The sequence below is a fragment of the Notolepis coatsorum genome (genome assembly GCF_963971535.1).
Source record: "Notolepis coatsorum genome assembly, chromosome: 10".
NCBI classification, from domain to species: domain Eukaryota; kingdom Metazoa; phylum Chordata; class Actinopteri; order Aulopiformes; family Paralepididae; genus Notolepis; species Notolepis coatsorum.
In genome coordinates, this window is record NC_140174.1 from 26,533,629 (window position 1) to 26,550,882 (window position 17,254).

General features: G+C 45.9%; 1 protein-coding gene across 1 annotated transcript in view; it reads left to right on the forward strand.

Annotated features, from left to right (window-relative positions):
• The window catches only part of gucy2cb (guanylate cyclase 2Cb), a gene marked incomplete at both ends in the record, with an annotated part of 151,597 nt that overhangs the window by 115,626 nt on the left and 18,717 nt on the right, over positions 1-17,254 (forward strand). Inside the window, 2 exons of the mRNA XM_084322976.1 lie at positions 11,282-11,443; positions 14,724-14,916. Of these exons, the coding sequence (XP_084179102.1) occupies positions 11,282-11,443; positions 14,724-14,916 (355 nt within the window). The remainder of the gene's footprint in view (positions 1-11,281; positions 11,444-14,723; positions 14,917-17,254) is intronic.

A 17,254-nucleotide genomic window follows, 5' to 3' on the forward strand; every position in this document is an offset into this window, starting at 1 on the left:
CCACTGTGATACCCGATAAAACCAATCTCTTTAGCTGTGGATGTACTGCACACTCAAAAACATCATTCAGCAGTAGTACAGAGGGGTGTACAGGTATATTCCAAGTTAAGAGATTTGATAGTTGCTGGGTCACCTCTTTCCAGAATATCTTAACTGGTGGGCAGTCCCAGTACATGTGCATAAATGTCCCCTTGTCCCCATTTGTACATAAGGAGCATTTGGAGTCTTGTATAAGACCCATTTTTTTCAGTCTTATAGGAGTCAAGTATGTCCTGTGAATATAGTTAAGATTGATTTGTTGATGGTCCGGGTTCCTTGATGTGAATCGAATATTTGCCCAGGCTTCTTGCCAATCAAAATCACTTTCCAGGTCTGGTATATCCCTCCTCCAGACAGAGTCTAGGTGGAGGGTTTCATATGAGGACGTTAGTAATTGATGATAAAAATCTGAAACAAAACCTCTTGATGTCTCTCTTTCATAGAAGAATTTGTGGTATCTGTGGTGTACAATTGGTATATTTAATGGAACACCGTGAGCCTTCAAACATGCCAATAACTGTGCGTAAAAATAATATGTGGACTTGGTGAGATAAAAATGTTTGCGTATTTCATTGAAACTACAAAAACCCTGTTTATTGAAGACGTCTCCTAATGAGTGTATGCCTTGCTTTTCCCATCTAGGGAATCTTATAGGTTGTTTTCCTATCAAGAGTGCATTGTTATTGAATAAGGGAGTATGATTATGCCATTTATGTAGGGTAGAATATTTTTTTTGTGTTTCGCGCCATATCCGGATTGCATGAGTGATTATGGGGCCAAATTTCCGTTCGCATTGCTTAATTGGTAATTTGGTGTATACTATGCCCTTCAGCTTATGTGGAGCTACTATATTTTCTTCTAAATTTCTCCAGGATACTAATGCTTGGGGATCAAACCATGTTGTTAGTGGTCTTAAAGTGTACGCCTTAAAGTAGTGGTAGAAATCTGGAAATGCCATACCTCCGTCTGCTTTGTTTCTCTGTGCGGTGGATCTTTTTATACGTGGTGGTTTGTTATTCCAAATAAATTTGTATGTGGAGGAGTGTAATTCTTTCCAGTAACCCTTTGGAGGGGGTAACGGTAGCATTGAGCTGAAGAAGTTGATTCTAGGTAGGACGTCCATCTTGATTATTGATATCCGTGCCTGTACTGAGTTTTTAAGTTTCGACCACCTGACAAGGTCATATTTGATTTTGTTTTGGATTTTTATGTAATTGTGCTTCACCGTTTGGCTTATGGTGGGGAATATCTCAACTCCCAAACATCTAAATTGTTTTACCATCTGTATCTCTTTTGGGAGGGTTATATTTCTTTTTGCAGGGGCGTTAAGTGGGAGGAAGGCCGACTTCGGCCAATTTATCCTAAATCCCGATAGATCTCCAAAGTCCTCAATCAGCTTGAGAAGATGAGGCAATGCTGTGTTGGGGTTTTGCATGAACAGTATTACGTCGTCCGCATATAAACTAATTTTGTGTTGTGTGCCCTTGATTATGATTGGTTCTATGGATTGGGATTGTCTTATATATTGTGCTAAAGGCTCTAATGATAGATCGAATAGTCCGGGACTAAGAGGGCAACCCTGTCTGGCTGAGCGTGATACCGGAAAGATTTTGGAGATGATTGTACCTGTTGTAATCATGGCCGATGGGTCTTTGTATAATACTTTAATCATATCAATGAATCCTTTTCCTAACCCCATCCTTTCTAATACTGCCCATAGATACGACCATTCCAACCTGTCAAAAGCTTTCATTGCATCCAGGGACAGTATCGCCTTAGGTGTGTTGTCTTCCTTGTTGGCATCTAGTACGTGTAGTAATCGTCTTATGTTATCGGTGATCAAGCGACCTTTTATGAAGCCAGTTTGGTCCGGGTGAATTAAAGATGTCATATGCTTTTGTAGTCTGATGGCTAATACCTTAGAGTACAGTTTGATATCGGTTCCGAGGAGGCTTAAAGGTCTATAACTACCGCACTCGGTGGGGTCTTTGTCTTTTTTAAGGAGGACTATTATGAGTGCAATATTGTCATTCTTATGGAAGTTCCCCTCCTTAACTGAGTATAAAATCATATTTAGTAATAAGGGTCCAATTATGTCCCAACAAGAGAGGTACATTTCTGGTGGGATACCGTCTCTTCCAGGAGCCCTACCACTTTGCATTTCAGATATGGCCTCCCTAAGTTCATCTAGTGTGATCGGTGTTTCTAACTGTTTAGCGTCATCCTCTGAAAGTTTAGGGAGAATAATTTGATTAAGATATGTGTCCATTTTGTTTTGATCGAAGGTCGTTTCTGATTTATATAAGTCGGAGTAGAATTCTTTGAATGTATCGTTTATTTTTTCAGGGTCTGTTTCAAGTACTTGTTGTGCTCTAATGGTAGTTATATCTGCAAATTTTGCATTAATTCTTAATCGCATGGCTAATAGGTGACTAGGTTTAGAACCTTGGGAGTACTGCTGTTGTCTTGTGCTACATATTTGTATTTTTACGATTGTTGTCTGTATATGGCATTGATCTCTTTTTTTAGTACCTTAACTTGATTTTCTTGTCTAGTTGAGTTGTTGTATTTTAAAGAATTAAATAACGTTGAGTAAAGCGTTTCCAGCTCAGCCAGTTTTGTGCATCGATTCTTGCGCATTTGAGGAAAAGCTATCAGTGAAATCTTTGATCATTCCCTTTACCGACATCCATATTATTCTGGGGTCTTGCACCGAGTTTGCATTCTCCCGTAGGAATACTATAAGAGCTTCTTTGAGTTGTGTAATGAATTCCTTGTTATTAAGCAGCATCGAGTTAAATCGCCATCTTGGGGCTCGGGAAGATAGTATACCAAATGTTCCTTTTAGGAGTAAATAACAGTGATCTGATAGTGCATTGGGTATCATTTCCACTTCATAGTTATCAAATAGTCTCGGGATGCAAAGACATAATCTATTCTGGATAATGTGTTATGTCTCGCAGATCGACAAGAGTACTTTCGGGTCGTGGGATTAAGTGATCGCCATAAGTCATTTACACCTGTAATCTTCGACCAATCCTTTAATGCATTAGATGAATTATTTTGTTCGCTGGAAAAGGCGAGGTAAGATTTGTCCATCCTTGGATTCCAAATGGCATTAAAATACGCACCTATTATAAATGAGTAATAGGGAAGGTCTAACATTGCTTTGGTTAGTGTAGTGAAGAAACCCTCTTCGTATAAATTTGGGGCATATACCGCTGCCAATGCTATTTTCCTGTTCTTGTGTACAATCATAGCTATAGTTATCCGACCATCTGCATCAGACCATACTCCCTTTAATTCAATATTCAACTTACGTCTAACGACTATGGCTACACCTCGAGTTCTCGTACCAAAAGAAGAGTGACTAATATTATGATATGTGTTGTCCGCTAACGTATCTATGTCTTTCTCTAGAATGTGCGTTTCGCTTAGCAGAGCAACGTCCACCTGTTCTTTTTTCATCAGTGTGAGCACGCTTTTGCGTTTGTGTTGGTTATTTATTCCCCCAGTGTTCCATATCATTATATTCAAACTAGCCATAATCTATACATGTTGTTGTGTAGTTATTGGTAATGCTACTGGAGTGCGAGGCAACAATATATATACATCCAACTAGTGAGGTCCCGTTGAGAGCCAAGCTTAAAAACATACATATATACAAATAAAAATCCCCTTCCCTCCCCTCCCACCGAGAGTCGTACAGGATTGTGTTCCATGAACACAACCTTCTCGTATGACTCCCTCCCTTAAACCACCGGATATCCCAGAATGTTCCAATTATCCTTAACATTCCTATGTATACCATAGGATCTAACATTCTAAATTCTACCATAAGTAGAATGTCAACTGTGGCTTGGCCACTTTCCTGTTAAATAAAAATTAAAATAAGATAAAAATAAAAATAAAGACCAAAAATAAGCTTCAATTATCATGCCATAATCACTTAAATTTTATATGAACTTGTGTAATTTATAATAACCCAGGAATAATATGGAGGTATTGAACTGAAAAGAGAACCTCAATAAATCAGAGAAAAGAGAAGAAAAAAAACAAGAAAAAAGGAAGAGAACATTAACTTAGGTCTTAAAAGAGCTTTGCTATGCTTAAACATCTAAAGTATAAATTGGAGAAGTAAGTAAGTAAGTAAGTAAGTATTCCAATTAATAAAAAGCAGTTTTTAAATACGTATATGCAGCATTACCCCTGGCCAGGGGTGGGCGATGATCCGTTGTGAAGAATGTTATTCCATCCGGCCGCTACTGTGATGGTTCTGTGGTTCTGCAGCTAGATGCTGTTGGTTATTCCCCCGAAGGGCTTCTGGTAGTATGTCTGGCCACGTATTGCTGTTATTCCAGAATGTTCCCTATATCAAAGAATGTTTTAGATGTTCTAGATTATTCCAATATGTCGTTTTTACAGTGTTAGAATGTTCCAGTATGTTCTGGAATGTTGTTAGAATTCCATACTCTTAAAATAAGGATCACTTCAACGCCATGTTCATCTTCTCTATATCGTTCCAATTTTGAGTCCAATATGTCCGCAATAATAGAAGCCCACCGGGGAAAACATTCAATAACTCTGAGCTCGTAGATCTCTCTGCCCCAAATCATCGGTTCATTAAAGTTTATATTATATGGTGTCCATGCCTAACAGAGATTAAAAGGCCATTTATACACTATCCTGCATTTTGTGCTGCCATGTATTTGGCTGCATCTTCAGGCGAGTTGAGGAACACCCTTGCTCCTTGTTTATCGACGATGCGAAGTATTGCAGGGTATATTAATAGGGGTCTGTATTTCTCCAGATAGAGTTGGGACATCACCGTTTTGAACTTGGCCCGTAGGACCACCACATCCCGACAATAATCTTCAAAACAGTGTATTGATATATCCTTGTGTTTCAGACTGCCTTTCATCCTGCGGGTCTCACGAATGATCATTTCTTTTATTCTGACTTGACGCAGGACAACCATTATCACTCTGGGTCTAACGTTATTTTCGTTGGATCGGGTCCCCAATCTGTAGCATTGCTCCACCTCCGGTACATTAGGAAGGATCGCTGGTCCCAGGATTTTCTGTAATTCTGTCGCAAACTCTTCAGGGTGTGCGCAGCTCACCGACTCGTCCAGACAGACTATACGAATATTCAGCTTGCGATATTGATATTCCATCTCGAATATTTTAGCTTTCTGTTCTTCATTGATTCGCTTAAGCTCAACCGTTATATCCTTGAGCTCCGTATTGAGTTCTTTGTAGTTTCCTTTCATCTCAGCCATTAGATTAACGTTGATATCAGCTACTTCTTTGTAGATCCGACCGAAATTTTGTTGGTGTGCTTCCAAGCCGGTTTCCAGTGCTACGGTGCGCTTAATATGTGCCTCGGCATCCACCCTTAGCGCTTCTATTTAGCCTTCGATAGATTCTTTGATAGCATCTACTTTTTCGGTTATTGACTTCTCCATTTTTTTCATTTCATTTTTCATTTCCCGGATGATATATTCCATGTCTGAGGAGGTGATTGTAGGGGTTGAACTTGGGGTGGACATCCCGTCAATATCCTAGCGATTTTGCGAATGTCCCGCGACCATAGGGGGGTCTCCTGCGCTTGGTTTTGGAAGCGTTTTATGATCTTTCCTTGTTGTTGGCATCTCGAATCTTTCAGTCAATATAGTTAGTTGATAATCTCAGTTGATATATGCGACAAGTTTTAAACGCATTGGTGGTCTATAAATATGTTTTTAAAACGGAAAAAAAAATAATGGGTGAGCAGCTGTGTCACATGCGACTTACTCCATTCTATAGCTGACCGGAAGTCCTGATTCATGTGCTCTTGTGTTCTTGTTTACTGACGTGGCTTTGTATAATAAACAAGCATTACGTTACCTCCGTTCATTCCTCTTTCCTCCGGCACTACACTGGTGACCCCGACGCGGATTTTTGTTACCGAATTGTGTACAATAATCAGCGAACGAACATTCTTTCAAAATGTCCGGATGAGGGAGACGTTCAGGCCATCGGCAGCCATCACCATCCCCCGTCAGGGAAGCGCATGGTGCGCGCGTGCCCACGCTCAGGCTACCTGAGTTCTGGGAGTCGACTCCGGCTGCATGGTTTGCTATTGTGGAGGCGAACTTCAACAAGAGCAACGTACATGATGACGACGACCGGTACAACCACACGGTGGCAGTGTTGGGCAGCTCCACCGCAGCTAGAGTGGTAGGTTTTTTGTCTGATCCCCCGGCGACAAACAAATATGAGCGCCTCAAGACCCTACTGCTAGACACTTTTGAACTGTCCGCTGCAGAGAGGGTGCGCCGCCTATTTGCTATGTCGGAATTGGGAGACGAGAGACCTTCTGCGCGCATGGAGAGGATGCTGAATTTGCTGGGGACCGAAGACCCCATGATCCTCTTTACGGAGCTGTTCATGCGCACGCTGCCGGCACAAGTGAGGATGGCACTGGCCAACACCGACATCGTGGCCCCCCGCGCCCTGGCCAGGGAGGCGGACCGTTTTGTTTTGGCCATGCCTCAGCGGTCCACTGACCTGCTCGCTCCCGCGACCGCCCCGCCACCGGACCGTCGCAGGAGAGCGAGGGAGGACGCCAGACCTTCTGGCCAGCACGGTAACGCAGCGGGCCATTGCTTCTTCCATGCCACGTTTGGCGCCAAGGCCAGACGGTGCCGCTCGCCCTGCACCTTCGGACCTACGGGAAACGGCGGGGCCGGCACTCAGTAGTGGCCCTGAGCGCTGGCGTCACCAACAGGCTGCTCTTCATCCGAGACACCGCCTCTGGTCGCAGTTTCCTTTGCGACACGGGTGCCCAGTGGAGCATCATTCCGGCAGAGAGGTCGGATGTGGCAAGGGAGGAGCGCGGTCCGCAGTTGGCGGGTGCGGACGGCACGCCCATCCGCTCTTACGGCACAAGGGCGGTGGACGTGTGCTTCGGAGGACAATGTTTTTCGTGGGATTTTGTCGTGGCGGCTGTCACATTCCCCCTCCTTGGCGCGGATTTTCTGTGCGCCCACAACCTGCTAGTGGACGTGGGGAACAAGCGCCTGGTCAACTCACAGACTTTTGCTTCCTTTGCATGTACACAGGGGGAGGCCGTTTACGGCGGGTGGTCCAATACACTCGCCGAAAGTGACCAGTACCTTCGGCTACTCGCTGAGTTCCCCGACCTGGGCAAGCCCACTTTTTCCGCGCCCACGGTGAAACACGGGGTGGAGCACCACATTGAGACCAGTGGGCCTCCCCTCTACGCCAGGGCCAGACGCCTCAACCCGGAGAAGCTGGCCATCGCCAGGGCGGAGTTTGCGCACATGGAGCATGTGGGCATCGTTCGGCGCTCGAACAGCCCCTGGGCGTCTCCCCTGCACATCGTCCCTAAGTCAGACGGTGGGTGGCGCCCATGTGGGGACTACCGCCGCCTCAACGACGCGTCCAAGCCTGACCGCTACCCGGTCCCGCATGTCCAGGACTTTGCGGTGAACCTGGCAGGCAATCGCTTCTTCTCAAAAGTGGACCTGGTACGGGGGTACCATCAGGTACCGGTGCACCCCGAGGACGTCCCCAAGACGGCCGTCGTCACGCCCTTTGGGCTTTTCGAGTTCCTGAGAATGCCGTTTGGCCTGAAGAACGCGGCGCAGACCTTCCAACGCCTCATGCACTCGGTGCTCCGGGACCTGCCATTCCTCTTCGTCTACTTGGACGACATCCTCGTAGCGAGCGCCACAGAGGAGGAGCACCTGTCCCACCTCCGAACCCTGTTCTCACGGCTCAGCCAGCATGGGCTGATCGTCAACCCGGCGAAGTGTGAGTTCGGGCGGGGCGCCATCGACTTCCTTGGGCACCGGGTCTCCGCGGAGGGGGTGACCCCCCTCCCCTTGAAGGTGGAAGCGGTCACCGCATTTCCGCGCCCCCGCACAGTCAGCGAGCTCAAGGGGTTCATTGGGATGGTGACCTTTTATTATCGCTTCCTCCGCCACATTGCTCACATCCTGTGGCCTCTGTACGACGCCCAGAAGGGCAAGACGCTGAAGCAGCCGGTGGACTGGACGGCGGAGCGGGTCAAGGCTATTCAAGACACCAAGGAGGCCCTGGCCCGCGCGGCCATGTTGGCCCACCCCTCGCCCTCTGCACCCACCGCTCTCACCACGGACGCCTCCGACTTTGCTGTGGGAGCGGTGTACGAGCAGTGGGTTGGGGACGCCTGGCAGCCGCTTGCCTTCTTCAGCCGCCAGCTGTCGCCCAGGGAACAGAGGTACAGCACGTTCGACAGGGAGCTCCTCGGGCTGTGGCTTGCTGTTAGGCACTTCCGTTTCTTGCTGGAGGGACGCGAGTTTACGGCCTACGTTGACCATAAGCCACTCACGCACGCCATGTCCAAGGCGGCAGAGCCGTGGTCCGACCGCCAGCAGCGCCAGCTCGCCTACGTGTCCGAGTTCACCACGGACATCCAGCATGTTGCTGGGAAGTCCAACCAGGTGGCAGATTGTCTCTCCAGGGCGGTGGTCGGTGCGGTGCAGCTGGGTTTGGACTACGTCAGCATGGCTGCGGACCAGGCCGCCGATCCTGCCGTCCAAGCGCTCAAGTTGTCGGACACTGGACTGCGCCTGGAGGAGGTAGTGTTCGGTGACGCGGGGGTTACGCTCTTGTGCGACGTCTCCATGGGTCAGCCGCGGCCGGTAGTCCCCGCCAACTGGAGACGCCCTGCCATCAAGGCCATACACGGTTTGTCTCACCCTGGCAGGAAGCCGTCCTCGCGATTGGTGTCGGAGAAGTTTGTGTGGCAAGGGCTCAAGAGGGATGTGAGAGCCTGGGTCGACACGTGCACCGCCTGCCAGCGTGCCAAGGTGCATCGGCACATCAAGGCCCCCCTGGAACAGTTCTCCGTGCCCGAGCGGAGGTTCGACCATGTCAATGTGGACCTGGTAGGACCGCTGCCCCCCTCACACGGATACAACTACCTTTTCACCATGGTGGACAGGACGACTCGCTGGCCGGAGGCGGTCCCGCTCTCCTCAACGACGGCCCCCGACCTGGCCCGGGCGTTCATCGCGGTGTGGGTCTCCCGCTACGGCACCCCGGCTGATCTCTCCTCTGACCGTGGCTCACAGTTCACTTCGGAACTGTGGGCGGCGGTGGCGGAGAGTCTGGGGGTCAAGCTCCACCGTACGACCGCCTACCATCCGCAGGCAAATGGGCTCTGCAAGCGTTTTCATCGCTCCATGAAGGCCGCCCTTCGAGCCAGCCTTACGGACGGCGACTGGCTGGACAAGCTCCCGTGGGTCATGCTGGGGCTCAGGACGGCGCCAAAGAAGGACCTCCAGTCGTCGTCGGCCGAGCTGGTTTTTGGACAGCCGCTACGGGTCCCCGGTGACTTTATTCCCAGGTCGACAGAGCCCTGGTCTGCCGCGCCTCGCTGCTGGACAGCGCCAGGACTTTCGTCCCGGTCCCGACTACGCAGCATGGGGTCCCTATGTCGAGGATGCCCCCGGAGCTGCACTCGGCGAGGTTCGTGTTCATCCGTCACGATGGCCACAGGACTCCACTACGCCCTCCTTACGACGGACCCTTCCGCGTCATCGAGGCCAGGGCCAAGAACTTTGTGGTCGACGTGGGGGGTAGGCCTGAGTGTGTGTCCGTGGATCGCCTCAAGCCGGAACACTTGGACCTTGAACTGCCCCTGGACTTGGCCCTGCCACCGCGCAGAGGCCGGCCCCCGGTCCTACCTCCCCTGCCACGCCGGGGCCATTCCCCCCTGCGACCCCTCAGACCCCCCGCCGCTCGTGAGCGTCTGGTCACTGACCCCCATCCTGCTCGGCAGGAGGATGTGACGGACGCTGTCACACCCCCTCCCGCACCTCCTGACTTTACCTACAGTCGTAGGGGCCGGGCCATACACCCTCCTCACCGTGAGGATTTTGTATATTGAGGTGAACACTGGGGGGGCTGGTGTAGTGAGTACATTATTGGTTGCGTGTTCTCCTCTGAATGTGTTGTGTAGTGGGAGGGAACGAATGATCTGGCGCCGCGGCCAGAGGGGATTTCTATTGCGGTTGCACTCGCTGTTATTCATTCATTGATTCATGTGCTCTTGTGTTCTTGTTTACTGACGTGGCTTTGTATAATAAACAAGCATTACGTTACCTCCGTTCATTCCTCTTTCCTCCGGCACTACAATATGATATTTGGTAATATTTCTTGAGTGTTTATTGTAAAACATACCGTAATGAATTACAATACAAAGTAACACTTATACTGATGATATTTATACTGTGCATGTATATATATTAGAGCTGGGCCGTTAATGGCGTTAACGTGCTGCGTTAACGCTATACTAGTATCGCGCGATAATATAATTAAATTAACGCATTAATCTAAAAAAAATGATTTTTTTTTTTTTTTACATTTTTTTTTTTTAACCTTTATTTACCCAGGGTAGGTTCGCTGAGCACAGATGCTCTTTTTCAGGAACGCCCTGCTTCACATTCACACAGTTCCATTCACACCTGGGAGCTGCCCAGTACAACCACAGTTGACACCATTGGCCACTGAGCAACTCCACTGGAGCAGTTGATTCAAGCCATGTCACATAGTTCAAGTTTGAAATGATTCTTTCTGTTTTGCTCCTGAGAGTGCTAGATACTGTACTGTACTGGTAATGTTATTTATTTGTGTTAACTTCTGAATAAAACAACTTATTAAACACAAGTACATCTTATTGAACATTATTTTGATATTTCATTAACAATTATCATAGCAAAACAGCTTTTTCAAACAGTCTGTAATGCATTTTGGAAACGGGAGATGGGCTCATGGTGTAATGGGCCACCTGGCCTGAGAAACATAAGGAGGAAAGAAAAAGTAAGGACTTACTTCTGGTCATTATTTGGGTAGAACACACATATTTTGAATGCCTTCGGCAGGTTTTTTTTTTTTTAGCCATTTTAATCTAGATTAATCTAGATTAAATCCAGGATTGCAGATAGATTAATCTAGATTAAAAAAATTAATCTATGCCCACCTCTAATATATATATATATTTTAATATTGTATATATATATATATAGACAGTCAGTTGGTAATACAGATATAATTACACCTTCATTCCCTCTCTCCCCTCCCCTCCCCTCCCCTCTCCTCTCCTCTCCTCTCCTCTCCTCTCCTCTCCTCTCCTCTCCTCTCCTCTCCTCTCTTCTCTTCTCTTCTCTTCTCCTCTCCTCTACTCACAGCAACCTTCACAACAACCAGGCCAATGAGAGCTACATGGACAACCTGATCAGACGACTGCAGATGTACTCTAAAAACCTGGAGCACCTAGTAGAAGAGAGAACGTCTCTGTACAAGGCCGAGAGGGACAGGGCCGACTGCCTCAACTACATGCTGTTACCTGGGTCAGTTAAGATGTTAAAGGGTCAGTTCACCCAAAATTCGAAACCCCTCCTTACCCGGAGTGCTATCTATCCATCCAGATAGTTTTGGTGTGATTTGCTTAGTTTTAGAGACATCTGCCCTGGAGATATCTGCCTTCACTCCAATACTATGGAGCAGAATGGTACTCGGTTTGTGGCGCTCAAAGCATCAAGAAAATACATTTGAAAAACTCGAAGAACAAAGTCTCTTTCCAGAAATCACGACCCAGTTACTCAAGAAAATTCACAAACCTTGTTGTGAGCAGTTTCGTGTACAGTAGGAACTATCTTCTACTGAACTACACCACCATTCATTATTATTGGGGTGTAGTTCTTCGGTAGAACATTTTAAATATATGTTGAAAATACAAGTTTTCTAATGCATCAATCTCAGGCTGTCTTGGGGAATAATTATTGAGGCTAACGGGGTTGTGATCAATTCACTTTCAACACACATTACTGTTTACTTGCACACAATATAACATTCATTCTCATTTACTCAATTCAGTAGGTTGGATAATAAAAACCCTTTCTTGCCAAACGTTTTTCATTCTTTTAGAATTTAAAATGAATTGAAGCCAACCCTAGAGGGGCTAATCACATAGTATCATAGTAGATCATATATACTATATCTAATGCATGTATCTCAGAATGGAAAGGAGGAGAAAAGAAAATCTATGAATTTTCAGTCTGATTTCCGTTCTGGTTTTGGCTGTGTAACTGCAACTCATAAAGTCATCAATGCTATTTCATCTGCCCTCGACTGTAAACAACACTGTGCAGCTATATTCATCGACTTAGTCAAGGCCTTTGACACAGCAGATCACCCCATCCTTAGGGAGGCTTAGAAGTAACGCGGTTCATTCAGATCAACTTGTGTCACAGGCTACATATTAGGTCCAACACTATTTTCTATATAACTTAGCGAGCTTTGTTGGGGACTCATCCATTCATCGTTATGCTGACGACACTATTTATTGCTTTATTCTGTATGCCACTGGCCCCTCCCCAGATCATAGTTATTCTGCTACAATCTAGTTTCAACAGCATCCAACAGGGGTGGTCAGGTGGCGTAGCGGAGATTGCGTTCGTCACCAACGCTGGAGACGCTGGGTTTGCGTGTTCGAATCCAGCTCCCGGTGTTGTCACCAGCTTGGCTGGCCGTTCACACTAATACAATTGGCAGTATTAGGGGGTGGGGAAAGCTGGCGGGTGGGTCCTGGGCGTTGTGGACAGCGACCCCTACAGTTCGGCCGGGGCGCCTGCTCAGCAAGGGTAGGATCTGGAGAGCGGTAGTGCGGCCACCCACACGTTACACTCTCCCAGTGAGAATCTGCGCGGCCAGGCTGGCTGCCGGCTGGCTGCACATGCGTCGGAGGAAAGCATGTGACAGTCTCCGGCCTCTCGGACCAACAGTAGGGGAAAGTGCGCAACAACCAGGAAGGGGGTTGGGAATTGGCATAACGACTAACAGTGGGATGGGAGAAAAATCGGAAAAAGGAGGGGGAAAAAGATTAATTTTTTTTTAAATAAATAAATAAAGCATCCAACAGGCCTTCTCCTCCTTACGCCTTATGTGGAATAACTCCAAGACCAACAAGGTCATGTGGTTTGGTAAAAAGGGTTCTGTGCTCATTTCACCTCTCCATATAAAAACCCTCAACAGAATGATCCTAGAGCAGATCTCTGAATATAAATACCTGGGTATATGGCTGGACAACACTCAACACTTTTTCCTATCATATTAACAAGTTGCAAGCGAAGGTCAAATAAAACATTTGGTTTTCTGTACAGGATGCGCTCTTCTTTCACTTTTTCTGCTAGACTCACTCTGGTTAACCTCTTAAGCCGATCGGCCCTGTACTGCGCCAAGATTTATCTCATAAATATATATAATATATAATATATATATTATAATAAAGCTTATAAAAATCTCCACGCATTGCACCAGAAAACGGATGATTTAGATGCAAGGACAGGAAAGCTGTCATGAAATCGTTGTAGTCCTAAGAAAGAGGAGACCCAGGGCTTTCGATGGACATCTACATTTCATAAAACTACACAACCCAGCTCACACCAGCCGCATACAAACTTAGGCCAACCATTTTTCTCTTACAAATATTGACGTGAAAATCGTGATTATATCTCACGGGTCGAACAAACCTCAACGTTATTGCCATAAAACCTTTCTGTGAATGTCTGCGTCACAATATGGTGAAAAATGGCGGAGCTATGGACATTATACAAAAGTAACTGTACTTACAGTAGATTTTATTCACAGTCTTTGCTGCTCTGTAACGGGCGCCTGGTGGTACTAAATCCAGATTTAACTCTGCCATTGGGCCGATCCATAGATTGATGTCTTTATTGAAGCAATAAAGCAAGGATTGCGCAATACAATACAATACAAAGAATATTGATCCAAAGGATAAAAACAATAAAGCCCTAGAGCTTGTTTCCATTGTGGTATTATGACTTGGCCATAATAAGGTCATTGGGAATACATTCCCTGAGGTCCATAGATACCAAGAACATTCAAAATGACCTTGTAGAAGTGGAGAAATCTTCCATTTACTTGGATATGTACTTTTAGGCGAATTTTCTGAAAATATGGCTAGGGCTTGAGAGGTTAAATTGGCATTTCTTCCCATGCTAGACTATGGTGACACCATCTACCGATCTGCTTGCAAAACTACTCTCTATGTTCTCTATTACTCTTCACCATCGGTTTAGCTGCAAATGCCCCTTTCAGAACTCACCACTGCACTTTATATTCCTCTACAAATCTCATCCTGCTGAAAATCCCCAAAACACACTCAGTAATTGGTCAATCATCATTTCAGTCTGCTGTACCCACAGACTGGAATAATTTACAAAAAAGTTTAAAACTGGACAATTTCATCTCCAAGTCAGCTTTCAAGGAAACTATCCTTGACATTTATACTGACACCTGCAACTGCTACTAAACTAGCACCTGTATCTGCCTGCATGCTGTGGCTGTTTTGTTTTACTCTGTTTGTCTTACCATGTTTTAACTTGTTTTAATCTTAAACTGTGCCTTTTGCCAGGTCACTATTGTAAATAAGAATTTGTTCGTAACTGGTTAAATAAAGGTTAAATAAAAAAAGAATTATAAACACAAAACAGGTAGACCACTTATTTTAACAAAATAAATACCACTTACAATACCTTTTAATATTTCGATAAAATGTTGTCTTGTCTGTCCGTCTCTCTCTCTCTCTCTCTCTCTCTCTCTCTCTAGGCCTGTGGTGGAGTCCCTGAAGGAGACCGGTGTGGTGGAGCCAGAGCTGTATGATGAGGTGACGGTGTACTTCAGTGACATCGTGGGCTTCACCACGCTGTGCCAGTACAGCACGCCCATGGAGGTGGTGGACATGCTCAACGACATCTACAAGGGCTTCGACAGCGTCCTCGACCACCACGACGTCTATAAGGTAGAGAGAGACCCATCCTCTTGGACAATGGTTCTCAACTAGGAGGTCAAGGAATTCTAGAACCTTCTCCACTGTTATCACATCAAATCAAGTGGGGGGTCCAAAGGTTAGCTTGTGTAACCGAGTGGATTGAACCTGGGACCATAGGATCCACAGGCGGCCACACTAAGACCTGTTAGCAGGTGGTGGTTAACTTAACTGCGACCGACTCATCCATAGCTTGTAGACTGTTTGATGAGAGCCGATGGGTTTGTCTCTATCTATCTCAGTTCACTTACTCGAGATATAACCCTGTGGCCGCCCGATATCCCCCAGCGAGGTGCTAAACTCGCTAAGTTCTCGGGTCAATTACTATTTCTATCAAGCTTACTTCATAGTCACTAGTTAGTTATATCCAGTTGATATGAAATATAAGCATAGAAGAGTTGTTAACCTCTTCTTTGTTTGTAATAAACCGAATGCATGTCTGGGAGAACTCTTATCGCCTATAATAACAATAATATTATTATCATCATTATTATCATCATTATTATCATCATTTTACGAAAGGCCTGTAATGCTACTCATTTGAAAGCCTGATGATAATTACTTCACCGGCACCGCCACTATCCTCATTTGTGAGGAAAGGCCTGTAATGCTACTCATTTGAAAGTCTGATGATATTACTTTGCCTACAACAATAGTAATTATATTAGCGCAATAACACTTAATAATCATTTGCAAGTCCCAGTACCCCTTATCAATTCGACAGATCCATCGATCCGTGGTACCGATCGTCCGGTCCTGCAGTGACTAGATTCTCAGTTTCCCACAACCCCGACGGAGCCCGTCGAACACAGAGATACCGGAGCCCGCAAACAACAAACAGTGCCATATATATATATGGCACTATATATATATATATATATATATATATATAATATCCTCTATATAACTTTAGCTGAAAAGCAGTAACCAGCAATTGATTCAATCTGCATGGCTTCCAGGATATAGCTATACCGTTACCTCAGACGAGAGAAGGGCGAGGCCAGCGTCGTGACGCATTGCGATAGAAAACAGTCCACGAATTCAATAGGTATTATAAAAAAGTTTTTTAATTAGAAAAAGCAAGTTACATAGACTCATAGAGACTGCATTGGAAATGTCCAATTCAGTAAAAGTGAGTATAAAACAAAAACATCTCTTTTCTAGCATAGCATCGAAGATGAATGGTGTCTGAAGTCAAAAATCAAAATCTGCTCGACGAGACTGAAGCTGTGACTTATATACACAGGTCCGTAGCGTCATATAGTAGGCACAGTAAAACACTCCTCCTCTTCTAGTTGTTACTGTAACTGAGAGAGTAATGGATTTCTTTGTGCTGGGAAAGCCCCTAGAATTCCATCTACCTCTACACGGGTCCCGGCCGCCTATTCTTTAATTGGAGCTGAAGAGTGCTGCCGAGTGCTTCCGCGTTTTCCCTGATTGGCTGTGACACGCCCCGCGGCAGCGCGGCAGCCGCAGAGCGGAGCGGCAGAGCTTGCGGCATTATGTAGCCGTAATCCCTGATGTTTTTCCATCGACGCTTAGCTCAACTGTCTGGTACGCCGCCGTGCTGTGGAGCCTGCGGTGCGGTTGGTCACAAGTTCGAATCACTTACATTTTTATTTTCTTTTCTTTTTACGTTTATCATCTCTCGCTATAAACGTGCATTCTTCCGCTGGTTAAGTTTAGGCATTCTTTCGGAGTTGGTTAAGGTTATGGTTAAGTTAAGGTTAGGCATTATTTCGGAGTTGGTTAAGGTTAGGGTTAAGTTAAGGTTAGGGAGGGTTAAGGTTAGGCATTCTTTCGGAGTTGGTTATGGTTAGGGTTAAGTTAAGGTTAGGCATTATTTCGGAGTTGGTTAAGGTTAGGGTTAAGTTAAGGTTAGGGAGGGTTAAGGTTAGGCATTATTTCGGAGTTGGTTCTGTATCGTAGTGGATCCGCTCGGCGTCACTCATGCACTATCCTCGCATATGTGCACGCGCACTGAATAAAATTCCACAATGTACCTTTATCCCAGTATTCATCTGACCACACCCCTCGTTAGCTTACCTTCATAAGCAGGTGTGTGGTCACCTGCTCTCCTCCTTTCTCGCTTTCACCACAAGGAAGTGCCTCGGTAGATCCCCACTTGACGTGATGTGATAGTAGGAGAAGAGTTGGAAAACAAGAGATACGTTGACATCATATCTTTATTTTCTCTCTCACTATTTTCGAGAAAATGCAGCGATATTGTCTTCGTCACTGGAGTGTCTGGAAGATGGTGATCATTCTAAACAAACTCCACCGGTTTTCGTATTGGGAGCACGCCGCTACA